Source organism: Loxodonta africana, chromosome 24, assembly GCF_030014295.1.
Source record: "Loxodonta africana isolate mLoxAfr1 chromosome 24, mLoxAfr1.hap2, whole genome shotgun sequence".
Taxonomy (NCBI): domain Eukaryota; kingdom Metazoa; phylum Chordata; class Mammalia; order Proboscidea; family Elephantidae; genus Loxodonta; species Loxodonta africana.
This window is the reverse complement of record NC_087365.1, coordinates 48,181,122-48,207,682: the sequence shown is the minus strand read 5'-3', so window position 1 is coordinate 48,207,682 and position 26,561 is coordinate 48,181,122. Positions and strand designations below refer to the sequence as shown.

General features: G+C 42.5%; 1 protein-coding gene across 12 annotated transcripts in view; it reads left to right on the top strand.

Annotated features, from left to right (window-relative positions):
- Positions 1 to 23,760, top strand: part of STAU1 (staufen double-stranded RNA binding protein 1) — a 53,341-nt gene extending 29,581 nt beyond the window's left edge. For 9 of the 12 annotated variants that reach the window (XM_064276188.1, XM_064276189.1, XM_064276192.1 and 6 more), the window contains 9 exons: positions 8,562 to 8,660; positions 13,766 to 13,996; positions 15,199 to 15,342; positions 17,391 to 17,537; positions 18,825 to 18,900; positions 19,115 to 19,434; positions 20,042 to 20,164; positions 21,025 to 21,110; positions 22,202 to 23,760. In XM_064276188.1, the coding sequence (XP_064132258.1) occupies positions 8,562 to 8,660; positions 13,766 to 13,996; positions 15,199 to 15,342; positions 17,391 to 17,537; positions 18,825 to 18,900; positions 19,115 to 19,434; positions 20,042 to 20,164; positions 21,025 to 21,110; positions 22,202 to 22,217 (1,242 nt within the window). In that variant the 3' untranslated portion in view covers positions 22,218 to 23,760. The remainder of the gene's footprint in view (positions 1 to 8,561; positions 8,661 to 13,765; positions 13,997 to 15,198; positions 15,343 to 17,390; positions 17,538 to 18,824; positions 18,901 to 19,114; positions 19,435 to 20,041; positions 20,165 to 21,024; positions 21,111 to 22,201) is intronic. The other 3 variants (XM_064276190.1, XM_003411759.4, XM_064276191.1) reach the window with 2 other exon arrangements.
- Positions 23,761 to 26,561: the final 2,801 nt, after the last annotated feature.

Below are 26,561 nucleotides of genomic sequence, written 5' to 3'. Positions count from 1 at the left end.
AAGCCTCTTGTTCGTATGGTGGTGGGGTCTAATAGTGAACATCCTAGGAGACAGGAAATGGAAGCAGCTGCCGGTTTCTGAAGGCCTGGGCCCAGAAATCAGCACAGCATTGCTTCTGCCATGTTTCACAGATAAACAGGCACAGAGCCCAGATTCAGGGAGAGGAGACTTAGAATCCCAGTGCTTTTTTTTAATTGAGGTAATACTCACCTGATGTAAAACACACCATTTTAACTGTGTGAGTATACAGTTCAGTGGCTTTTATTAGTACATTCACAATGTTGAGGACCCTATTTCTTGGTGAGTGGAGTGCCAGAGGGTTTGGGAGCCTTGTTGTAAAGCCGGCATGACAGGGAAAGGATTTTCTGTTGGCAACTAAATGGGAGTTTGACTCTTAGGAAACAAGTGTCTCCCTGCCAGTGAGGGTCCACAGCACTAGTGAATATCTCTGCTAAGGCAGAGTTTTCTCACAAATCAAGTCACCAAAGTTCGTAAGAAATTCATTGAGTAGAAAACATTGAGATAACAATGGTCCTGTTGAATCACAGCAGGAAATGCCGCCTGAAAATACCCCTGGGTAGCATCTGACTCCTCCCCAAGGAAAAGCTCACCAAGAATGACAGATCTCACACAGATCATTGGGGCTAAATGCATCATGACGACGTAGAAACCAGAGTGGACAGTTGGCAGCGTGCTTGCTGGGATACGCGGTGCCTTGCTGCCTCCCAGAGTGAAACCCAGCTCAGGCTGGTGCTCTGAGGCTTTAGCTGTGGCAGCACAGGAGACTTTTGGTTTCTCTTTTGTTGTAGTGTGTTTCTATTTTTCAGTGCAATCACACTTTTTAACAGAGTTGATCTGTTCCCAGGGTCCACTAAGGACCAGATAAAAGAGAATGAATGGGCTGTTACTTAAAGAGGAGGATTTAGTGAAGTTCAAGGATGAACTTCTCAGCAGTGAGATTTGTTAAAATATGAAAAGGTAGTATAAGCCGATTTGTTTTGGAGGCCTTCCATTTTTTTTTGACTTTACTGCTAATCTAATTGGACTCAGATGGAGTAGATATTTCTCAGTTCCTTCAAGCCAGCAGTTGTCAAATGATTGCTGAACACCGGTATGTGGGTTGGCTACATCAGAATGACTTGAGGAGTATTTAAAAAAAAAAAAAGGTTCCTAGGACCAGCCCACACGATTCTAATAATGCAGTAGGTCTGGGATGAGACCCAGGAATCTAGCATTTGCTTTAAGTTCAATTTGTGATTCTGAAGTACAGCCAGGGTTTGGAAACTACAAATCCTAAGTATTATCAGCGGTTCCCAGGCGGTTCCTCCCCCCCCACCCCCCACCCCTTTGAATCCTCTGTGGAAATAATTACAGTGTTGCTGAAAAGAGAAAGTGCCTTTTGGAGTCTGCAAGCCCAGTGCCATGGCTCACTGGAGCAGTGTTCCCTGCACCCTGAGAGCGGCGGCTGCTGTACGCTCCTGGGCTGTTTTCATCAGCTTATCTGAGGTCTGTAAGGAGCCTTGTGGGGAGTAAAGTTTAAATCACCTCGTGCGCCGTGCCTTTCCTCCTTTTTGCTCATGTTTTAGTTTCATGTGGTTTGAAGTAGAGGCAATTCTCTCCAGAAACAGCTCAAAGACTGGCCTGAACCAGTGTTTAGAAACGGGTCATTAACTACAATAAGACTTTTTCTTCAGATAATAAATGAAACACTTGGCCTTCCACCATAGCAGAGCTGCCTGATTTTACCAGGTCCCAAGCTAGGTAGGTAGTAGGGGTACAGAGAAACGTTTTTAAAAGGTAACTTTAAATTTTTAAATTAAAACATAAGACCAAAACCAAAACCAGTACTATCGAGTCGATTCTGACTCATAGCGACCCTTAGGACAGGGTAGAATTGCCCCACAGAGTTTCCAAGGAGTGCCTGGCGGATTCAAACTGCCGACCCTTTGGTTATCAGCTGTAGCACTTAAGCACTACGCCACCAGGGTTTCCAAATTAAAACATAATGCGTGTTAATTATAAAAACTTTAAAATTCAAAAAAACAAAGGGAAAAATAAATGACTTGTAAATTTACCACTCGTAGATAATCGTTATAATCATTTTGGTGGCTGTCAGAGCATATACAAGTGAATACATACATACATGTGTCTTTCAAAAACAATGGCTGACTGTATACAGCGAGTGTTATCCTGGATATGTTATGTCATTTACTTGTAATTCCATGGAGGACTCAAATTCAACAAAGCACCTAAGCACTTTTTAATAGCTGTAAAGTATTCAATTGTGTGAACATGCCAGTTTATTTTTTCAACAACAGGGACTTAGTTATTTAGGTGGTTCACGGTTTTTCCCGATATAAAATGGGCAGCGAAAAACAATGTTGTATAGTTACATCTTTGTATATATGCAAGATTATTTCTGTGAGCCACAGTCCTAGAAGTAGAATTACTCAAGCAAAGAGTATGCATGTTGATATATATGGCCAAGTTCCCCACCAGAAAGATGGTACCATTTTAGACCCCTGCCAACAGGGCATGAGCTTGTCTGTTTACCCATAGCCTGCCAGCATTGGAAATTATTGTGTAAAAAAATAACCGGTTTTGCTGTTGAAATTTGTAGAGCTTGCGATCAATTAATCTTCTCTCTAAGATAGCTAATAAAGCTAGCAGTTTCTGTCTGCAAGGCAGGTGTTGTCTGGTCCCCTGGCAACAGGCGTCGTGCTAGGCCCTGAGGTGAACACAGCCAGTGCTGTCCCTAACCCTGTGGAGTTAGTTAAGTGCAACTGCAGACATTTAATGTTAGTACCATCAAAAAGTGTAGTAAGTGCTGTGATGGAAAAGTAGCAAGTGGTATGAGAGCATAAAATGTCGCATTTAGATTAGAATGTTGGTAGTTCAAGGAGCCCTGATGGTATAGTGGTTAAAGCGCTTGGCTGCTAACTGAAAGATTGGAACCCACCAGCTGTTCCGTAGGAGAAAGATGTGGCAGTCTGCTTCCGTAAAGGCTTACAGCCTTGGAAACCTTATAGGGCAGTTCTGCTCTGGCCTGTAGAGTCACTTTGAGTTGGAATTGACTTGATGGCAGTGGGTTTGGTTTTGGTCAGTAGTATAATCAGAGAAGTCCTCCCTGAGGAAGAGCTGTTAAAGCCAAGACTAAAGATGAGCAAAAGAACAGGGGAAAGTACATTCCAAGAAAGGGAGCAGCAGGTACAAAGATCCTGAGTTGGGAAAGCGGATGGGTGGGGGTAGTAGTGTTTTTATTTTCTATGTATTTTTTAATCTAAGGTTTGTGCTAGTAAAGGATGGCTTTTATTCGGCATCCGAGCTGTTAGGAGCTAGATGGTCATGGCTGTAGTATCTGTAATAGAAAAATCAGGAGATGTCTTAAACTATCCTTTGTAAGGAAATGGTTAAATAAGTGAATACATGTATCCCAGGAAGTGCCAAGGTGTGGTAGATCTGTATCCATGGGCAGGGGAGGAGGCCCACAGTCTATCGAGTGAGGGGGAAATCACAGTTCACAACTGTGGAAATGTGTATAGTATGATCCTGTTTGTTTAAATAAATCAAAAAAGCCTACAGTATATGTATATGTTTGGATGTTCATAGTTTGTATATAAAGGATATACCCCAAAAGATATGTCAGACTTTAAAAGTAGCTCCCGCTGTGGTAGTGATGAAAGACTTTGTTTGTTTGTTTTTACTGCTTTGTTTGAAGTTTTTCTTTGAACACTACTTTTGTAAAAATAAATGCAGCACTTCCTGGTTTTGAGTCCTTATCTTCATTTGGGACAGGTGTGCAGTTAAGTAGGACTGAAAGTACTACTATGCCCTTGGTGTGCCATCAGAGTCCGTTGGACCCAGCTTTCATTTTTCACCTTCTTTTTCCAGTAGCTCTAACTCTGTAAGGATTGATATTATGTGACTTTTATTGTTTCTTAGAGGTCTTTCTAAGAACAAGAAGAAAAAACATGCATTTAAAAAATAAAACTCATTCTGTCTTATAGTTATCATATGGGTCCATTGGACCCTTTTTTTAATCTTTATATTATGGAATCTTAGAGATCTCAGTTTTCATATGTTTTAAAAAATTTTGGTGTTCGTCATCATAGATATTATTTCAGTATTCATCATTTATTCCCAAATATACTAAATAAGACTCAGATGACAGGAAAACAGAAGAATGATGGAATCCCCCTAGTGGATGATACAGTAGCAAAACAAATCGTTATTTGCACTATCCTTTAATGTTGTTATTGGCGTCACAGAGTCTACCAGTCTCTTTCAAGAAGATATAAGACAAGACTGGACATACCATCTTTCTAGTCTGCTTTTGCTTTCATTGAACCCAGTTGAAAATTCAGAATTTTTCTTTTTCCAGATGTAATGGGGAAGAGAAGAAAATTGTTGCAGAAATATATTTCTAGTTATTAGACAAATCAGAAGATGAATGCAAGGAGACAGATATCAGCACTCTAGACTTCAGTGGTGATGGTGAAATTGAGCATTTAAGTGAAATCCCAGACTGTGAGTCTTCAGATGGTATCTTAGGGGAATTTTCCCAAACTCAAGAATTGAGAGGACAACACATATCTGTGGTACATAGAAGGGAAATCTGTATTGTCATCTAGTCGGTCATTCAACGGGAGGAACTTTGTCATGTGATATTTTGCTAAAGTACATGTGACAACATTCTTCATTTTCTATGATGTTTGGGCACCAAAATTTATTTCTTAAGGGTCACAAGTGGACAATACAAAAGACAAGCGTGTGTAGAAGGTGATTGGAAGGAAATAGCTGATGTAAAAATAAAAAATATGTATTTTCATCCTTCTCTTGGTATTTGTAAATCTAAAAATTAAAATATTTTACAATTATGGGGCAGAGAGATGACTGCTCTCCAACAGACAAAGGTTAAAAAAATTTCAAAGGTATTGCATTTTAACAACGCAAGTGCAAGAATATGCAGACGTCATGACAAGCTAGAGCCTGTTGGTATATGAACTCTGGCATTGGTACAAGATGGCTGTACTCCAGGTTCAGGAATGCCAGTTGATGGACGCTTAGCTGCATTGAGAGGACATTGCCCATTGGGGTGTATGTACCTTCCAAACTTGAAACATTTGGAATAAAATCGGATTTTCAATTTTCAAATTCTTATTAAAATTTATATTGAAATTGTTTTTGTTCTTTTATTCTGTAAATTTAAAAATAGAAAAATAAAAAGGGCCTATTGGAGCCGGATGGTAAACGGTAATGACTGTTTTTCCTAGCATACTGATATTAAGCATGGTTCGGGATGGCTTTTTCTTTTCTTTAATGGTGCCTAGATTTTATGGCTGAACAGTACACTGTGGAATTGACATTAACAGTAATCCCCACTTGGTGAATGTAAGACTAGTGGCCCACCAGGCTTTCCCCATCTCACTGGGAATGGTGTTAGTGGATTTGTTTTGAGCCATTTGCTCCATTGCAACCTTTTGTCCAACCCAGGTAATATCATAAAATAATTTCTGTAAAATATCAACATAACCTCACTTCCACATAAGTGTACGTCTTTGTTTCTTGTTTTGCATATTTGTTTTACTGACTGCTTTGTCTCTATTGAAATTCTTTGGGAAGCATCATAACAGTGACTCTTGACTTTGGTTGCTAGTAAAATCACCTGGGGGCTTAAACAAAAATGAATGAACCAGTGAACAGATGAACACTATAAACAAAATGGATATCCAGGCCCTACCTGCAAAGGTTTGAGTTCACATTCTGAAGTGGGGCTTTCTGTCAATCTGATGTGGAACTTCAGTATATAAAATACAAAAGTAGCTTTTCAGTAGTATAAACTTAAAAGTCTGAATTTATAATAGATACAGAGGTAGTCAATGAGAACCATTTATGTGAATTTCTGAAACAAAATGATACTGTGTATTGCTTTTGCCCATTAATAAAGCAAAGACAAAAAACCATGGTTGAGGAACATACAGTCCCACTTTAGGGTAGTGGTTAACTCTGCCACGGGCAGCAGAGTAAGAAGGACTCCATTGTTGTTTTTAAAGAAAAAAAATTCTTATGTCAGTAGGACATAATGTTGACTAGTGTTGAATTCTGGATAACAGGCAATTATCTAGAATTCAACACTAGTCATAAGTAAGAACAAACAAAAGTTAAAACTGGTATATTTTGAAAGTTGGAGTACAAGTATCCCTTGCTTTTCCAAGGTTTGCTTTACCCCACTTCACTTTTATGGAAGACCTACATTAGTACCCATTTCCACTAACTGAAAGAAATCCAGAGAGGATTTTCGGTTTTACGAAAAAAGACCAAAAGTGGAAATAGCCTTTAGCATTTGTTTTGGAGCGAGCCGATAAAGAGGTGGCATGCACCCCAAGTAGCGAGTGGCATCACCAAGCTCCGGAACTACACTAAGCATCTCAGTGTCAAGCCATCATAGCTTTGAACTATGTCTGTGAGCATCTGTGCTTTATCTTATTTTGTGCATCTTTTAGCAAGATACGTCCTTAAGTATTTTATGGGCCTGGGAACACTCAAAAATTTTTCACATATAAATTAATGGTAATTGCTTCTTTACTTCATTTACACCATTTTGACTTACATGTGAAAGGGGAAACCATGTATATGCATGACAATGAAGATCTTGTATTAACCAAAGCGCCCAGTTTATTTCCAGATTTTGTTCTGGTTGTACACTAAGAATATTCTCATTGACACACTTACTGAGCATGAGAATGGACCTTTTTTTTTTTTAAGCAGCTCACCTATTAAAAAAAAAATCTTGGATACTCATCAAAGAGACAGCTGTCAAAGATTTTACTCTATTTTGCACAAAAATGAGTTAGTATGTTAGCCCATGTTAACGTGTTGATAGTCTCCAATGTGTTAATATTTGGTATGAAGCACATATTTGCTTTTTAAAATAGTCTTTTCTTTTAGTTAAAAATCCATTTAAAAAATAAATTGTCAAACCAAACTTGTATGGAACCTCAGCCTTCTAACTCACACTGCTTGAAGATTTCTCATTTTAAGGATTTACTTATAAAAAGGCAGTCCCTCTTTCTGCTCAGAATTTTGAAAACAAAGATAAACGTGTGTTTAGGTTATTAATTAATAAGTCAACAGAAGTGCCACACAAATAGTTTTGACTGGGCGGAGAGAGAAGTGAAACCAGATAGGAGAGAGAATATTACCATCATGGAAAAGATGGAAGGAATTACAGAGTCGAATTTATTTGTTTGTGTAGGGTGGTACCTTTGATTGCCTTAATCAGAATTTTTGTTTGTTTTTAGCCTAGAGTTTATTTCCTTTAGTGTCGGTCTAGTGTAGTTAGGATGGAGCCCTGGTGGCTCAGTGGTTAAGAGCTCGGCTGCTAACCAAGAGATCAGCAGTTTGAATCCACCAGCCACTCTTTGGAAACCCTGTGAGGCAGTTCTGCTCTGTCCTGTAGGGTCACTATGACATTGACTTAACGGCAGCAGGTTTTGGTAGTTGGGATGTACCTGGTGAACATAGGGAAATGCACAACAGATCAAATCTTACGTCGTTCGGAACTTTGCCCGTTAGCAATTTCAGTCACGGGTTTCTGTCAGATAGTTTAACCTCGGACACCGGATTTTTTACGAATCTTTTGACAAAAAAGCCCCAATAATACGAAGAAAAATGCTGCTCTCTCACCATGTTGTTGGGGGTTTATGTAGTTCCTCAGATAACCACTAAAATACAGTGTAAAATCCATGTTATTACATGCAGGGAGACTCTGCCCCTCCTCAATCCCAGGCCTGACTGGAGGATTGTAAATCAGCCTTCTTACAAAGACAGAATCCCTGCCTTTGTTTAGGAGACTTTATTCCTTTGCACCTTGAAATTTGTGCCAGGAGCAGTGTGAGAGACACAACAGTTTTGTAATTTCTGTTTGACCACATCCTTTCTTTAAAGTGGTTTCCAGAAACTTCATGTTGAAATTAAAAACCTGCATACTTTATGTGGAGACACTTTGGGCTTGCAGTGCCCTACACCGATCTGTGTTCTCCTTTTCTAAAACGTGACTTGACGCTACTTGTAAGAGCAGCGCTCCGGAAGTCCCTGCTCCCGAGCAGTAGTGGCATCTTGCTGCCCCATGATTAGGCTGCTTCATACTCAAAGGTCTGTTATGTGTGGGTTGTTTATGGTAGATTTCTGAGATGCTGTCAGACCCAGGAAACCCCGGTGGCATAGTGGTTAAGAGCTACTTCTGCTAACCAAAAGGTCAGCAGTTCAAATCTCCCAGGCACTCATTGGAAACTATGGGGCAGCTCTACTCTGTCCTGTAGGGTCGCTGTGAGTTGGAATCAACTCGATGGCAGTGGGTTTTTATCAGACCCGAGTTTGATAGGATATTTTGTCCTTAACCTCTTAAATTCAGTGATACGTGCTATTCATGCTACTTTGTTCACTGGCCTAGTGTTAAATCCATAAAGGCGAGGTTCAGTGGCATTCACAGGTTGTCATCCCAGCGGGAATGTTCATGGTTTTAGTAAGAGTTAACTACTAAACAATTATTCTTCGTTTAGGTGAATGGAAGAGAATCAGAAGAAGAGAATCTCAATAAATCTGAAATAAGTCAAGTGTTTGAGATTGCACTTAAACGGAACTTGCCTGTGAATTTTGAGGTAAGCTTATTTTACAAGTAGGACTCCATGTTATAAAATCCTGGTGGCATTCATCATTGGAATGTTGTTCTCCTAAATAACATTTGAAGAACACTCACGCACATGTGGACCTCAAATTTAAGTTTCAGACGTTAATATTTAGCAAAACAACATATATTACCATCTCTAGGAGTCCTAAAGTTGGGACATCCAGGGATTTCTAGATGGTCCATGGATGGCATCAGTGGGTCTTCGACCCTCGTAAGATGGTCTGGAGAACACACGTGCTTACGTTTACATGTGTGTTTTTCTGAAGAAGAGGGTTCGTTGCGTTCATTGGTCTCAAAAGTATGTTACCAAAAAATGATAAGAATCTCCTTAAGTGGGCCCTGAAAACTCTTCAGAGGAAGTTTTAAAAAGACACAGGTTTTGCCACCGTCCAGTGCCTGCTCCACTGCCCCATTAAGCTGTTTAATAACTTCATTTATTGATGGAGCCTTTGTTGTGTGAAAACAGTACTTAATAGCTTGTTCAAAATACAAAATACATTTAAAACATGTTTCCTTCAAAGACGTAGTAAATCCAAATAGGTTAAAGAGATAAAGGGAGACTTTTTTGTTTCCGTTGATGGTCTAACTCATGGCAAATTCTTTGCATATTTTTTCTTTTTATTTACGTGTTTGATTGTGCAAGGTAGTGGTTTAATATACAATATAGGTTTTTTCTTAAATCAATTCTTCTATTTTTCAAAGTTATAAAGAGTATATATTTAGACTTTAAAAGAGTCTTAAACTCTGGTCATACATAGTTGTTTCAGGCAAATATAAATTGAGCTGGGATATCTCCTTAAAACCTGTCTGTTAAAAAAGCCTATCTGAAGTTTATTGTCCTATAAAAGGCCTTAATTTTGTAGCATTTTTAGTTACCGCTGATGTGCTGTTATCATGCCTGACTTTCATAGAACGTACACCTTTCCCTGTTGTGTGCAAGTGCCTTAAGCTGGCTCAGAATTCAGTCTTTAACACACTGGCTGGGTAGTGTTGATGTCTGGCCTATAACATGGTGGTTCTTGCCTGCCTTGGATGGGCAGAAGTGGGGGTGGAGGGTTTGACTTGGCCAGCAGAGATTTTCCTCATTCCCTTCACATTCTCCCTGTTTGCCCCAACCCCCACACTAGCATGCAAGACCAGGTTTATAGCAGCCTCCTTCTGGAGAGCAGAGCCGGTTCTGTGTCTTCTCACCTGGCCCTACATCCCTTCCAACCTGGCTACCTTCTCTCCTCCTAGTTAGCGGACTGGGGGGCAGTTGGGGAGGAGATAAGACAGAGGACATACAGGATGTCAGCTTGGGCTAATTGTTGGGTAGAAACTAGGTGGGGACTTCACCGCAAGAAATCATGAGGTCTCTCTGGGGAGACCTGTTGCAGGAGAGGGAAGAGATGCCCCTTTTACCTCCTTGCTGACGGATTAGCATGCCATGAGGATGGAGGTTTAAAGATGGGAGGAAGAGGTGCCAAGGTAGTAGACGTGGATGATGCCTGCCTGACTCCTGGCTCACCTCATGGTCACAGAAATGACTCCTGGGGCCAGAATTCTGGAGTCCTGTGAAGCTTGTCACCCTCTCACGCTAGTGGCTGCCTGAGAGTCACAGAGCATTCTAGAACTTTAGTGAGGCATTACCGTTTTGCTCTGTGGGATTTGGGGGCCAGGTTTCTTCCTTCCTACCTCCCCTGCACTTCCGTTTAGGTTTTAGATTTGTGTTTCAAACGTGTTCAGGAATAAGTAACATAAAAATCAGAGAATTGCCACATAAAAATAGTTACATAAAAAATTTTAGGAGCACCCTCTGGTGGTGAATAGCTTTTAAAGCAGTGTTTAAAAATATAGTAGATGGTGGCATTGCGTTTGTAGATATGAGTACTTATGTTAAATAACTCACAACATAAAGCTAATATTAGCTTCAGTTTATTAGGTTGAGCAAGGACTTCCTTTCACTGCTCTGTCTCTTGTACCTGGAAGATGGCCTGGCCTATAATAGGTACTCGCCACCACCAGCTGCTGCCATTGAGTCGATTCTGACTCGTAGCGACTGTACAGGACAGAGTAGAACTGCCCCACAGGGTTTCCAAGGCTGTAATCTTCGTGGAAGCAGGCTGCCACAGCTTTCTCCCGTGCAACTGCTGGTGGGTTTGAACTGCCAACCTTTCGGGTAGTAGCCAAGCACTTAACCACCGTGCCACCAGGGCTCTTTGGTAGGTCGGTGCTCAGGAACTATTTATTGAATGAATGAACAGAGTAGTTATTTTTGGGCTAAGTTTTTGATAGTAAAGGCTGTCAAATCGGAAGCCAGGCAGGTGTTAATAGGAGAAGACAGGCACCATTTGTACAGTTTTTCAGAAAAATTTATATTGTCTGAAACTCTCTACAAAATACCTAGGTTTTTATTAGAAAATGTGATGATGCTGAGTGATACAGTTGTTGGGAGGCAGTTGTGACATGATCACACTAAATTCAACCTGGGTCAGACTCCAGATTGAGCTTGGTGCACTCCTGATGTATGCAGACAGTGGGCCTTGGTGCTGGGGGCCCAGTGTTACAGAGCTGTTTGAGGTGGTTCATCAGGGAGGCGGCCCTCTACAACTGGAATCTGATCTGAGGGGATGGGAAGTACCCTTTCAGGAAGGAGTGTTTCACAAGCGGGGCAGCTCTTAGTGTGGAGAGTGATGTGTGTGTTTTGAGGGGTGAGGGTGGCTGGGGAAGCTCTCTGCAGTCAGCCCTGCAGGTGCCTGAGCAGCGGGGCCCCTCCCCAGACTTGGCCTCTGCAGGGCAGTAAAGGCCCTGTCCTGAGGCAGCGCTTGCTCTCCTTGTGGCGGCACGGCATGGCCTTTCTTTGGCTCACTGATTTTTCCTAGTTTTTCATCTTGAAAAATTTTTAATTTGCAGAAAAGTTGCAAGAATAGGAGAGTGAATACCTGAGGATCCTTCACCTACATTCACTAATGGTTAACATTTTACCACATTTGTGTTTTCTTTCCCTGTAAATGTACGTATTATTTTATTTTCTAATTTTTACTTTTGCTGAATCATTAGAGCGTAAGTGGCAGACATCATGCCCTTTGCCTCCTGATACTTCAGCATGTGTCCTGAGGAATGAGGACATTGTCTTAAGTAACCACGATCTGATTGTCAAGTACAGGAAGGTTAGCATTACTGCAGTCCTGTTATCTGATATACATGCTTATTCGCCCTTTGCCAGTTGTCCCAGTGATACTCCTTATAGAAATTTTTTTCTTGTTCTGGTGTCCAGTGCAGGATTCCACGTTGCATTTAGTTGACCCATTTTTTTACTCTTCTGTAATCAGTAACAGTCCTCAGCCTTTCTTTGTCTTTCATGACATTGACATTTTTAAAGGTCAGCCCTCAGTTTGAGTTTGTCTGATCATTTCCTCCTAATTAGATTCAGGTTATATGGGGTTTTTTGTTTGTTTTTTTGGCAGGAGCATCACAGAAGTGATGTCAGTCCTTCTGAGAGCATCACATAAAGTCACTTTACCCCCGTGTTGTCCACTGGCTTCAGTGGTCTACATCAGATGTGTTCCATGCTAAGGAGACTTTCTCTCCCTTTGTAGTGAGTCCGTTACCTACAGGGAGGTGGTTGAAGGCTGTGCAGGTATCCCGTGGCTGAACAGATTGCCCCAGTGGGTCTGGCAGTCATTGATGACCCTTGCCACCATCAGTTAGTACTGTGTTGTTGTCAGATAGTGATTTTCTGCATTTCCAAGTTGACCATCTCCTGTAAAGAAAAAACTTTCTTTTCTCCCATTTTATAGGGTCGCTATGAGTCAGAATCGACTCGACGGCAGTGGGTTTGGTTTTTGATTTTTATGTTACATTAATTTGTGTCAGTATAGACCTGTTGCTTCTTTTTTTTTATTCAACTACATGATTATCGTTACTCATTTTAATATTCAAATTGCCCGTCATTTTGGCTTCTGTGTTCTTTGACATGTCCTAATTGTGGAGGGGGAGCAGGGTGTGAGTTTCTTGAGGTGTAATTTACATACAGTAAAATTCACCACTTTGACATGTACAGTTGGTGTGTTTTGATAAATACATACAGTCGTGTAACCGCCAAGTCAATAGAGGCAGCAGATCACTTCTCCAGATACTTACTCCTTGTTTAGAGATTTTATTTTGTAAAGTATCTGTTCAAGTATTTTGCCCATGTCTTAAATTGAGTAGTTTGTCTTTTTATTATTGACTTTGTAGGAGTTATTTAAATATTCTGAATACAAGTAATTTGTCAGATATGTGTATTGAAAATATTTTCTTCCTTTCTCTGGCTTGCCTTTTTTATTTTCCTTAAGTGGTATCATTTGATGGGCAGTTTTTAATATTGGGGAATTGCCTGTCTCTATACCAACCCCTCCTATCTATAGGTAACTAATTTTATAAATTTCTGCTTTATCCTACCAGTGTTGCCCTTTGCAAAAATAAGCACTTAAGCACACACATGGGTGTGTCTCTTGGTGTGTGTATCTCCTTTTTTTCTTACACAAAAGTTAGCATACTGTATATACCCTTTTGCAGTTAAAATACGTGGTAGAAATTACTCATTGGTGCTCAGAGGTTTTCCTTAATTCTTTTTTTACAGCTGCATAGCAGCCAATTTTTAATCAGGTCAACCTTGGCTAGAAGCTCAGAGCAAATCTTAAACTTAAACTCTCTGTGCTGCAGTTACTTCTGGGCTTTTCTGGGCCAGCTGCCTTTTGCCGGTTGCAGCTCAGAACTACCTATAACCCTGTGGGGGGTGGGGGGAGTGAGCCCTTCTGATGGTTGAAGTCGGGGTAGGAAATATGTCCCTATTCCATGCCTAACCTGTAGGATGAAGGTACCTTCTTCTTTGGTCTCATCAGATCTAAGAACATTGAGAAATAAATTTGAAAAATAACAAGAAAGGGGAAAAAAAAAGCATTCAAAATTATTACTATTTTTGTGTGCACATTTGGTCTGTGCTTGTGTGCATCTTTTTCTCATTACCCTTCCCCTTGTGTTTCACGTGAAGTGCAGTCTGCTAACCAGTGAGCCCTACAGCTTTTAATAAGTGTCTATCACGCTTTCACTCAGTCTTTCCCTCTGAAACAGGTTGCCCGAGAGAGTGGTCCACCCCACATGAAGAGTTTTGTGACCAAGGTGTCAGTCGGAGAGTTCATCGGGGAAGGTGAAGGGAAGAGCAAGAAGATTTCAAAGAAAAATGCTGCTATAGCCGTTCTCGAGGAGCTGAAGAAGTTACCTCCCCTCCCTACAGTTGAGCGAGTCAAGCCCAGAATCAAAAAGAAAACAAAATCCATAGTCAAAGTAAGAGCCTTCCTGAACAAAGCACACTTTCTATTGCCTACTGTAGGTAGTAAGGGGCTTTAGAATGCTGACTCCAGGGTGAAAGGGAGTGGGAACTAACACGCCACACACCAGACCTGTTAGACCTTTTACAGATGCCACCTTATTTAGTTCTCACAGGAGCCACACATGAGGTAACGGTGAGGATACTGAGGCCAGGTTCAGCAGAATTACCTGCACAACTGCACACATTTGTTGTACAAGGGTATGCATCACAGCCCTGTGATCCTGGGAAGGGGGGGTAGGCATGACCCAAGTGTCCATCTGCAGGGAGAATGGTTAAACCGTAGTCAGGCCATCTCGTTGACCATATGCCGTTCTGAACGTGAAGGAGATACGTGTGAGGAGCAGTGGCCGGGGTGGGATGGAGACTTTCTACCATGCCCCTTCTTAATCTCTTGGGTTCTTGAACCGTGCTAACAAACCTATGAAAAATAGGTTCTCCTATTTTTCTCCTACCTCCCAAAAAGGAACAGGATTCTATTTGGGGACATTTATGGATGCTAAGGTTTGTTCTATCATGATTTTCAATATAGTTTCCTATATTTTCATGCGATATCAACACCCACACTTTTCTTACACAAAAGTAAGCATACCCTATATACTCTTTCGCAGTTCCCTTTTGGGAGGATTGGTTGGTGCTGATGGAGGCTGGCAGGAAGTAACTGGGTTTTTTAGATTCTTTCACATGGAGTCAGCTTGAGCATTTTTTTTTTTTGCGTCTGGATTTTGAGTCATTGTTAAGAAAGCCGGAAGCTCATTTTATAATCCAGACTTTTGGGGAGTTTCAGGATATTGTTTGTATTTTTTCTACTTCTGTTAATTGTCACATGTTCAAAATTGTCACATGTTCAAAATTGTCACATGTCCAAATTTGTTGTTAAACTTAAAAAGACTGTGTTACAATGATGCTTATTCATAGTAAGATGTTGACATTGAGTTCCTCAGAAGACCCTAAAAGCAGCTCAGAGCAATCCTAGAAAATCATAAAGTATCTTTTAATTGTTGTATAAAGAAAAAATAGTTTAAAAAAAGAGAGCTGATAAATTCTGAGCCATTAATCAACATGAAAGTAATAACCTGTCATGTTCCTGACTATGAATTGGCAAGACCCTTCCCATGAATAATAGTGGCACCCAGTTTCCATATTATTTGTTCCGCAGCTCCACACAGGCCCAGAATATGGCCAGGGGATGAATCCAATTAGCAGACTGGCCCAGATCCAGCAGGCGAAAAAGGAAAAGGAGCCAGAGTACACGCTCCTCACCGAGCGAGGCCTGCCGCGCCGCAGGGAGTTTGTGATGCAGGTGGGTCGGCATCGGTTGTGGAGGGCCCTTCCTCTGACTACATCAACCTCTGGGTCTGCTCAGGGTGCAGGGTTGGACGCCTTCCTAAGGAGGAGAGGTCTGTTGCATTGGCCTAATGGGCCACTCTGCCATCCAACATTATTATTAGGGCCACGTTGCTTATGATATATTGATGACTTAAAAAAACTCTTACCTGTCTGCACACCACAGGTATTGCTGGATCAGCAGGTGGGAATTGGGATACCATATTTTTATTCGAATAACGTGCGTTATACATTTTTTGCCAACTGTATAACCCCCGTCACACGTTATTTTCCCAGGAATGCTGTGCAATGTGTGGGCGCATTATTTAAGTGGGTACGTTATTGTGAAAAATATAGTATATCCTGCCAGAGTTTTCAAGAGTGCTGTGGTGGTGGAATTATGGGAGAAATTTTTTCTTCATTATGTCTCCTTAAAGTTTTATGCTATTGTTCTTTTCAAAAGTTAATTTTTACAAGTAATGTAAAAAGATCTACTCTCTGCTTCTAATCCTTTTGTAGAATTTGGAACCCAGGGTTGGCTCTTTCTTAGACTGAAGTGACACTTCAGATTTGTTCAGAATGTTTTTCATTAGCCTATTAAGTGAAGCTACTTCATATGGCCAGCTTAATTTAATTGTGATTTTAATTTAATAGTGTTTTCTGGTGAAAAACAGAACACTTAACTCTTATGTAGCACTTGACAATTTATAAAGCACTGTCACTTACCTAGTGTACTCCGCTTAACCAGTCAGAAGGTAGGGAAAGGGCAGATCCTTCCATTCTGCACATGAAGAAATTGCAGCTTGCAGAGAGGGTCAGTAATTTGCCCGAGATCGAATGGCTAGGAGATGAGATGGCCAAGCCAGAATTTGATCATAGGCCACTCCCTGCAGGCCAGGGAGGGATTTCCTTGACTCCCCGTCTCATCACATGAGGCTTTTGTTTTTAGTAGCCAAGCATCGGTGATCAAGCCCAGCTTGGAGGGAGTGTGTAAGCAGTAAAGTGCTGGAGTATGTGTGACAACTAGCTCTTGGGAGGTTAGGGTGTATTAGCAGGCTGAGGAGGTATGTATATGTATGTATGTATGTAGGTACACGTGGGTGTGCGTGCATATACACACACATAAATATTACTAATAGAAAGGATGTGTAGCACTCAGTTTGCAAATAATAACACAGTACTCTTTACTGTAAAGTCCATCCGTTTGTAACTTCAGTGTAACTCTGTCATCAACAACAGCATTATAAAATCAGGCTGCACACATGTGCTTTATTACTGTCTAATTCAGTAAGGAAGTTACTCATGTCATTGACGAATGAGGGTAGTTCCAGCATGAATATCAGGTGACATTTTTCTTTATGTTACAAGTTGGATAAAAAAAAAAAAAAGACATGTCAGAACTTCACTCATTTGTCAGTGATACGAGCAACTTCTCTGCTGAATTGAATAATAATTTTCGAATGCTGAAAGAATATTTTAAACTAGCCACAGTGCCATGGCTGCAGACTTCATACACTTTTAAGTCCAATCTACATGATTAACCTTTTCTCCATGAGCTCCTTAAAAAAAAACAAAACAGTTTATGCCTTGATAGGCAGCATTTGCTGATTTCTGCCGTGTAAGAGCTTCTGCCTCGGTCGGTTTCCGGCTGTCAAAGTGCTGCCACCGAACAGAGCTGGGATGCGCAGCAGCAGGTGGAGGCAGTAGATGTAAAGAAGGTCAGGAGCGTAGGTGATAATAAAATGTAGTCAGATTAGGAAGTGATGAGTTTCGAGTATTCATTACCTTTGTTTTATGGAAAATTTATTTAATTATAAGCTGATATAATTTAATTCTCAATAATGGCTGTGTTTACCAGCTCACCAAGTTTCAAGTATTTAATAATCAGCTCTTGCAGGTTGGTGCACCACTGTTAAGCCATTTAGCTTCTGACCATTGCTGGATTTTTCACCAACAAATCAATTACTGACTAGTATTTACCCAGAAGTTTTAAGCACTGGTCAGTGTCCTGACTTCCTCATTCAGGTGAAGGTTGGAAACCATACTGCCGAAGGAGCAGGCACCAATAAGAAGGTGGCCAAACGCAACGCAGCCGAGAACATGCTGGAGATCCTTGGTTTCAAAGTCCCACAGTCCCAGCCCACCAAACCGGCACTCAAGTCAGAGGAGAAGGTGACTACTGGGGCTCTGTGTCCTTGTTCTGTAATCTGTAACTGCAGGATGACCGTCTTACCTCATCCCTAGAGCCTGGCACTTCCAGGGGCACCTTCGGGGCCAAGTTTCATTCTCCGGGAGATCAGGCAGCCCCACTGAGCAGCGTCTTCCCCATTTGAACCGTTACGATGTGGGCAGAAGGGGAGTTGCATGTCACACGGCCCCCTGCATGGCTCTGGGCTCAGCCGTTACTGTTTTAGTATCTTTATGGTCTGGGGATGCTTTGCTGGAGGATGGCATGCTCTGCCCTGTTTGTAGGTTGCTGGTAATTGGACTCGAGATTAATGAGTGTTTAATTCTAGCATTTGCTCTTAAAGTGAAACCTGCACAAAAGATACATAAACCTTAGCTTCCATAGTTGTGGAGCAGGCTTTGGTTTTTGTGAGACACGGAGAAAATGTGATATGAGTCATGACCAAACTCTTAACTTTAGGTTTGGGACTTCTTTTCTCTTATGTGAGTTGAATGCCAGATGAAAATAATCCCATATTGAAAATTTTAGTTCTGCCGCAATTGGCAAGCAGTACCCTCAGTGAAAGAAAGCCTTTACTGACCCCTCACTCCCAGATGAATGGTCCTGTCAGGATAAGCCTGATTCATGCATATCTGCTGGTCATGTCAGCAGTGAGAAATGGCATCAGCTGTGGCCACGTAGTTATTAACCGAGACCTTGAACACTCACCAGAGCATCAGCCCAGATCCTGGGCTTGGCTTTTGTGGTTTTCATTTCAAAATCCTGTAGAGCATTCATAAACCCTCAACTTGCTACTTCTCGGAAAGGAGACCTGGAATTTGGCAAAATTTTTATCTGGTAACATTTTTCTCTCCAAGTATGTTAGCTTTGGAAATGTCACTTTAAATTATGTATTAATTCCAGGAAATAGTCTAAAAGCTTCTCCCTCTGCTTTGTTGGGCTCTACCAATCTAGCATCTTTTGGCTCCTTGTTCTTAAACGTTTCCCTGTCTCCTGTGAATGCAAAGGCGAGACTCAGCACGCACAGTTTCGTGCATGTTGTAGGTGGTGTTTGTGGGCAGGGCTGGTGCGAGCAAGTGTGTAACTGGGAGAAATGGGTAAGCAGAACCATACCAGTGGTCAGCTTGTGGAGTAGGGTTTCTCTGCTGCTTGCCTCTTCATATTTCAAAAGTTTAAAACTTAAGGTTGGTGCTCGTTGGAGTTGATATAGTTTTAGACAGCAGGAGCTAATTTTTCAGTGGTCTGATTTATGGCCTTTATTTATTTTAAAGACACCAGTAAAGAAACCAGGGGATGGAAGAAAAGTAACCTTTTTTGAACCTGGCTGCACGGATGAAAATGGAAGTAGTAAGTGTGATCTTATTATTGTCTTGATCTAAATGTGGTTCTGGGATTTGCATGGATCCTGAGTACCAGCAGGTACCCAGTAAATGTGCGCTGTGTCCAGATTGGCAACATTTCCTGTGCTTGTGTGCGTGCTGCGTGGAGGAGCGACGTGGTATGGTGTCTTCCTGGGCGCTGGTGTGGAGCTGCATTTCTTTGTATGTGTGTCCCTCCCTAGGTAATAAGGAAGATGAGTTTAGGATGCCTTATCTTAGTCACCAGCAGCTGCCTGCTGGAATTCTTCCCATGGTGCCCGAGGTTGCCCAAGCTGTTGGTGTCAGTCAAGGACATCACACCAAAGATCTCACCAGGGTGGCTCCAAATCCTGCTAAGGCCACGGTGACTGCCATGATAGCCCGTGAGTTGTTGTACGGTGGCACCTCACCCACAGCCGAAACCATTTTAAAGAAGAACATCTCTTCAGGCCACGCACCCCATGGACCTCTCACAAGACCCTCTGAGCAGTTGGACTATCTTTCCAGAGTTCAGGGATTCCAGGTAACTTGTTTGGCCTGATCTGTGTGGTCCATACCTCAGTGTGGTCACCTTCTCTGGGTTTCTCTCAGAAAATCAGCTTTATTCTTTGCTTTTTAAATCAAGTTCTTTGTCTACACGGGTGAGATGGAGGGGAGGGATGGAGAACAGGTCGTCTGGGAGGGAGGGATGGAAATATTACAAGCATATGTGGTAAGAGAAAATCCTTGTTCTTTGGCAATAAAATTTTAAAAATCCAAGCTAGCCATAAAAACAAAGCCTCTGATTTAATAGCGGTTATAATTCGAACTTGAGAGGGAACAGATTCATTGTGCTGACTCTTTCTGCCTGGTGGGAAAGGGCATGGCTTCATCTATATCGGGTTTGGGTGGACATCTGGGTTCCTGGAAGATTCTGTAGGCCGGTGCCTGCTCTCCTGCTTATGGTCCTCAGAGCCCCTCAGCAGCAGTTCCCTTTGACAGCCTCTTGCACCATCTTGGTGGGTGTCAGTGTAGCTACAGTCAGCTGAGACATGGGGATCTCCCGCTTACTCTGGGCATAGGGCCGCAACCCAGGCCCAGTCGTGTTTCCTGCTTCTCTGCCCTGTCCTCAGTTTTCTTTTCCTCCACAGGTTGAATACAAAGACTTTCCCAAAAACAACAAGAATGAATTTGTATCTCTAATCAATTGCTCCTCTCAGCCGCCTCTGATCAGCCACGGCATTGGAAAGGATGTGGAGTCCTGCCATGATATGGTGTGTGATCCCCCTCACCCCTCAGAATGGGCCTGGCTCTGCCCAGGAGGCTCTGGGGCTAAAGGGTTGGAGATAATTGTGTGGTTATTTGCAGCCTTCCTTTGCTTCAGCTTATTACTGCCCTCAGGAAGGTAAAAAAAGTATTTTCTGTAGCCTGTTAGCATAGCTGATTGTTTCACATAGTTCCTATTTCAGAAGGCTTTTATTCTTAGTTTATTGGATGGAGTTTTTGTTTGTTTATCAGGACACTTCAGCTTTAGCCAGCCTTTCCCTTCCTTCCCTGTGCTGAGCTGCAGGATGGATTTGGGTCCTGGTCTTCCAGCCCTGTACCTTGTGCGTGTCTTAGCAGAAGAAGGGATTGCAGGCCCAGCTCTGGCAGCTCTGTATTTTGTTATTGTTTTTGATGCAATTACTGGTGCAAGAAATACAGACACTAAGAAAAGTGATTAAAATAATTAACCTAAGTATACTGTGATAGATTTTGCCTGATGGAATATAATAAGTCCATCAAATTAATGTCTCTGAAGATAACGTAAGAACAAGGAAACTATATAATAGGTTTTTGTTTTAAAACAGGACATAAAATTTGTAGGTCTGCTCAGTGCAAGGTTAAAAATACTAGAAGGAAATATAAAATTCACAGTAGTGGTGGTTCAGTGAGATAACCATGGACAAATTATTTTTAAAAGTTTGTATTTCAAATTTAAAAACCAAACATTAAAGAAAAGGGTGATTAGTGTGAGGGGTGTGCCTGTCTTCTTGGGCAGCAGGAAGTCACTGGCTTCCCTCTTCTCCCTGTTACACTGTGGCTCCCTCCGAGAAGTGGCTTTGGTTTTATTCTTCTTTCCACCCCCAACTAGGCTGCGCTGAACATACTAAAGTTGCTGTCTGAGTTGGACCAACAAGGTACAGAGATGCCCAGAACAGGAAACGGACCATTGTCTGTGTGAGTACTGTTTCACAAGAGAAAGGCTTTTCTTTGTCCTTGTATGCCTTAGTTGACACTGTCTGCTCAGCTTTGTCCTTGTATGCCTTCAGTTCACACTGCCTGCTCAGCTTTGTCCTTGTATGCCTTCAGTTCACACTGCCTGCTCAGCTTTGTCCTTGTATGCCTTCAGTTCACACTGCCTGCTCAGCTTTGTCCTTGTATGCCTTCAGTTCACACTGCCTGCTCAGCTTTGTCCTTGTATGCCTTCAGTTCACACTGCCTGCTCAGCTTTGTCCTTGTATGCCTTCAGTTCACACTGCCTGCTCAGCTTTGTCCTTGTATGCCTTCAGTTCACACTGCCTGCTCAGCTTTGTCCTTGTATGCCTTCAGTTCACACTGCCTGCTCAGCTTTGTCCTTGTATGCCTTCAGTTCACACTGCCTGCTCAGCTTTGTCCTTGTATGCCTTCAGTTCACACTGCCTGCTCAGCTTTGTCCTTGTATGCTTCAGTTCACACTGTCTGCTCAGCTTTGTCCTTGTATGCCTTCAGTTCACACTGTCTGCTCAGTTTTGTCCTTGTATGCCTTCAGTTCACAGTGTCTGCTCAGTTTTGTGATGAAACACTTACCAGAGCAGCTTTCTGACCCTTCCTTTCCCCTGAGAGATTTCCAAACTCTGGACAGAAAGCTCTGCCCCCCCCCCCTTTTTTTTTAATTTTGAATAGGTAGTACATGGTTCAGAAATCAGAATTATTTTAGAAGGTACACAGTGACCAAATCTCACCCTCACACAGTTCCCGTCCTCCCCATTTCCCACAGATCACATCCTTATTAGTTTCTTATCTTCCCTTCCTGTATGTTCCTTTGTGCAGATATAAAACGTCATTTTTTTTTACTTATTCTTTTTTTCCCCAGAGGTAACATTGTACAAACACTGTCCTCCTTGCTTCTTTCACTTAACAATAGATCCTGGGAAAGTGTCACTTTTATCCAGTCACAAACTGAGCCTTACACTGCTGAATTTTCCAGTGTTCGCTGATTTCTTTTTTACGTGGGCTTAATTCTCTTAAATTACTAAACTGGTGGCATCTTCGTTTTTTCTCCCTTAAAGGTGTGGGAGGTGCTGAACCCTTACTGGCCATGAACCATTATTAAACCCCAGCATATATACTGAAAATACTGAAACTGTTTTGAAAAATTGGAATTTCTGATACCTCCAGTGGATTGAGAGACACGATGGTTGAAGAACTGGACACAGCAGTGGTGAGGAAGATGGGAACACAGGAGGCGGCTGTGCCTGGGATTGAGTGTGCCTGGGGTTTGTTGTGTTGGGGCCAGACACACAGGGCGCAGCCAGGCATGGCGGGGCCACCAGACTCCTGCCTATCTTCCCGGCTCCGCCGGGCAGCTACAAGGCCATGCCCCAGCACCCCTCAGCGCTTGGTTTTGTTTTGATTTGTTTTTGGCTATGTGAAAGAAGGAAAAACAGCAAGCCCGACCCCCTTCTCAAACTGGCTGACTCAGTCAAACACTTGGGGATAAACACTGGACAGCCATGCCAGAGAGGGGCCTGCGACTGGCCCAGGGCTGCGAGCACCAGAGAAATCAGATGCTTCCTACTTAGCGCCAGCCAACCTTCCCGGTGTGCTGAGGCCCTCCACCTCCGTAGCGCCCACACCATAACCACTGCTTTCTCTTCCAGCAGCGATACACATTCTTAGTTTCATTTTCTTGCGATTAAAATGACACTATATACAGTTTTTATTGGAAAGTTTCTCAATTGTATCTAGTTATATAGCACAGTTTAGAAACTTGTCTGAGACTGACTTTATCAGTAATCTAACAGGCAAAGATCATATCCATGTGTATGTGGTTATCAGTTTTCATTTTATTGTTCTAACCCAGAACCATTTCAGTGATGCCAATTGTGTGCCCTCTGGTCTAGCTGAAACGGTCCTGGACTTTTCAGAAACCCTTGATGAAGTCTCCCACAGTTGTATAAATTGGACATTTTTGGAATTTTAAACTTTAAATGATCATTTGGTTCCTTTTCTATTTTTATTTTGGTTAATGCGATGACTTAAATGAGCTTTGATCTTTGTTTTAAAGATTATAAGAACAATTGTGTGCATATATATATATGGCTTTTCAGGACCCATAGCTTTCACTACACTACAGGATATGATCTCCGTGTAGTACATATGAACCTGCAGATTGGTTTTCCTTGAGTGCTTTATACTGTTAATTACATCTCCATGTAGGGCTGAGAAGAATGACCTATGTTTATATATAGAACTGTGTTGCTTTTGATGTCGTGTGATTGTACACAGAGATGTGTGCGGTAAGGTTCTGCGTTTGGTCCAGATAAAAAGCACGGTAGCCTTGCGAGTTAAGTACTGCTTTGATTCATTGTTTACGCTGGAAATTTTTTCTCCCCATGGAATGTAAGTAAAATTTAGTGTTTGTCACCAATAAATGGTAATACTAAATTTTTTTTTTTTGTTAATTTATTCTTAAATGCCACTACTGCTAGATTGCTCCCCTACCACCCCAGCCCCATTTTTTATTTTTAAGAAAATTTGTAATGCTTGTGATTCCATCTGGGCAGAAATCTGAAGATACGAAATCACTTTATATCAAACCATTGATCAATAAACAGCTACTAATGAATGTTTTGGTCATGTTCAGCAGTGACTAAAGAGATAAGGGAGGAGGATGTGAGAGGTGGCATGGAGGTGCGGCGTGTGGGGACGCAGGGCCAGCGTGGAAGTGTCAGTGCCAGTGAGGGACGTTTGGCCCTCCCCTGAATCCACCGCTGTTGTCAGGGGACTGACACCGAGGAGTCACGGGACTCTCCTGACCCTGCGAGGGCCTCTTCACTGCCCACGGGTGCTTGAGGGTCACTGACCATCAGCAGTACCGTGGAGGAGGCCACGGGAGGTGCTGCAGTCCCACCTGGCTGAAGGGCGCGGTGGCGGTGGTCTTAACTTCAGAAGAACCAGAAGCTGAGAAAGGTGGTTTCACTGTAAAACCAGCCTATGGATTGGATTGCCGGGATAACCAGGAGTGCTCAGAAAGCTATGGAAAACATTAAGGGATGGAAGGGGATTCAACATAGCGGGGATAAAAACAATGAAAGAAAAAAAGACAATCATTTTATTCTTTTAAAAAAAAAAGACATTTGCGAACTTGTGACCCAACCCCCCCCCACTCCCCAGTTCACACGCTCTTAGAAGGAGAAGCTGCGTGCCTGGGGTTGGCAGCACCTGGCTGATAGGCACTTGTAGGCATCGCTAATAGTCATCACGTGCCACTTTCTTCTGGGTTTTTGATCTGTGAAAACGCCTCCTGCATATCCATTGAAAGAGCTGGTGGCCCGGGCTCACTTGTTAGTTCATTCAGCGTAATTGGTTTTGAGCATTAAGAACATCAGTGTAAATACCAGCTCACAGGTGAGAGCACGGTAACACCTTAGTTCAGTTCCGCCTGAGGTATGGAAATCAGGACTGCATATTTTGTCCCAAGAACAGAAGTACCTAGTTTTGTCTCAGAGGTTCTGGTGACTGTAACCAAGAGAGGTCACAGTTGGGGTAATTATGGAGTGCAAAATCTTGATTCCCAGCCAGATCTTTAAAGCCCAGTTGGGACAACTGGAGACATGCAGGTGAGAGTCATTCTCATCAACAGGAGATGGCAGCCACGTGCTTTGAGGGTCTGAGAGCATTCATGGACATTGCTCTAGACATCTCTAAGACAGCCAGAGGAGCAGCACCTTTGAAATGCCTCGTCAGAGAAACCTAGAAATCCTTCTCTCACAGCATCTCTGATACTAGGGGAACTTTCTCCTTTGGGCAGTGCTGTCAATGAGGCCCAGTTGTAATTAGTGATAACAGGCAGCTAGAGGTTAGGGATCACTTCTAAGACCATATCGCTCTTCTTGTCTCAGCTTCCCCTCACAGCATGGACAGTCACTAGTGGACACGGTAAGGGGCAGGGAGAAGGGGAGAGCTGGACAGGGACAGCGTGCCTCCAACAGACACCCAAGAACACAGGACAGAGGTGTCAGGAAACAAGTGGAGGAGGTGGCTGGTGAAGCTGGGAAATAGGCTACAGTCTCAGTGTTGGATGGTATTGAGAACAAAGGGGGAAGGCTAGAAGGAGTCCTGAGGTGCTGGAGGTATAAGTAGTACTCGTTTTTTTAAATATATACCTGTCCAACCATGGAAACCCTGGTGGTACAGTGGTTGAGTGCTACAGCTGCTAACTAAAGGGTCGGCAGATTGAATCTGCCAGGTGCTCCTTGGAAACTCTATGGGGCAGTTCTACTCTGTAGAAGAGGGTCACAAAGGGGGGAGGGAGGGAGGGAGAGGGCTTTTTATTGATCAATCAGTAGATAAGAACTGCTTTGGGTGAAGGGAAAGACAACACTCAATACAAGGAAGGTCACCCTAATTGGACTGGACTAAAAGCAAAGAGGTTTCTGGGATAAAATGAAAGCTTCAAAGGTCAGCGGAGCAGGGGCTGGGGTTGGGGGAACTTGGTTTGAGGGGACTTCTAAGTCAACGGGCAAAATAATTCTATTATGAAAACATTCTGCATCCCACTTTGAATTGTGGCGCCTGGGGTCCTAAATGCCAACAAGCAGCCATCTAAGATACATCAATTGGTCTCGACCCACCTGGAGCAAAGGCAAAGGAAGAACACCAAGGTCACACAACAACTAAGAACCCAAGAGACAGAAAGGGCCACATGAACCAGAGACCTATATTATCCTGAGACCAGAAGAACTAGTTGGTGCCCGGCCACAATCGATGTCTGCCCTGTCAGGGAGCACAACAGACAACTCCTGAGGGAGGAGGAGACCAATGGGATACAGACCCCAAATTCTCATAAAAAGACCATACCTAATGGTATGACTGCGACTAGAGGAATCCCAGAGACAATGCTCCCCAGAACTTCTGATGGCACAGGACAGGAACCATCCCCGAAGACAACTCATCAGGCATGAAAAGGACTGGTCAGTGGGGGGGAGAGAGATGCTGATGAAGAGTGAGCTAATTAAATCAGGTGGACACTGGAGAGTGTGTTGACAACTCTTGACTGGAGGGGGGATGGGAAGATAGAGAGGGAAGATGGCAAAATTGGCACGAAAGGAGAGACTGAAAGGGCTGACTCAATAGGGGGAGAGCAAGTGGGAGAAGGGAGTAAGATGTATGTAAACCTACATGTGACAGACTGGAATGGTAAATGTTCACTTGAAGCTTAATAAAAATTAATTAAAAAAAAAAAAAAAAGAGGGTCGCTATGAGTCGGAATCGACTTGACAGCACTGGGTTTGGGTTTTTTGGTTATATCCAACCACATACATAGATCTGTTTTCTGGCTTTCTCTGCTGAGAGTGCCTGTAAGCAGAGACACCCCAGTGGCAATGAGCACACCTAGTGTCCAGATCTTGGTTTCTACTAAAGGGA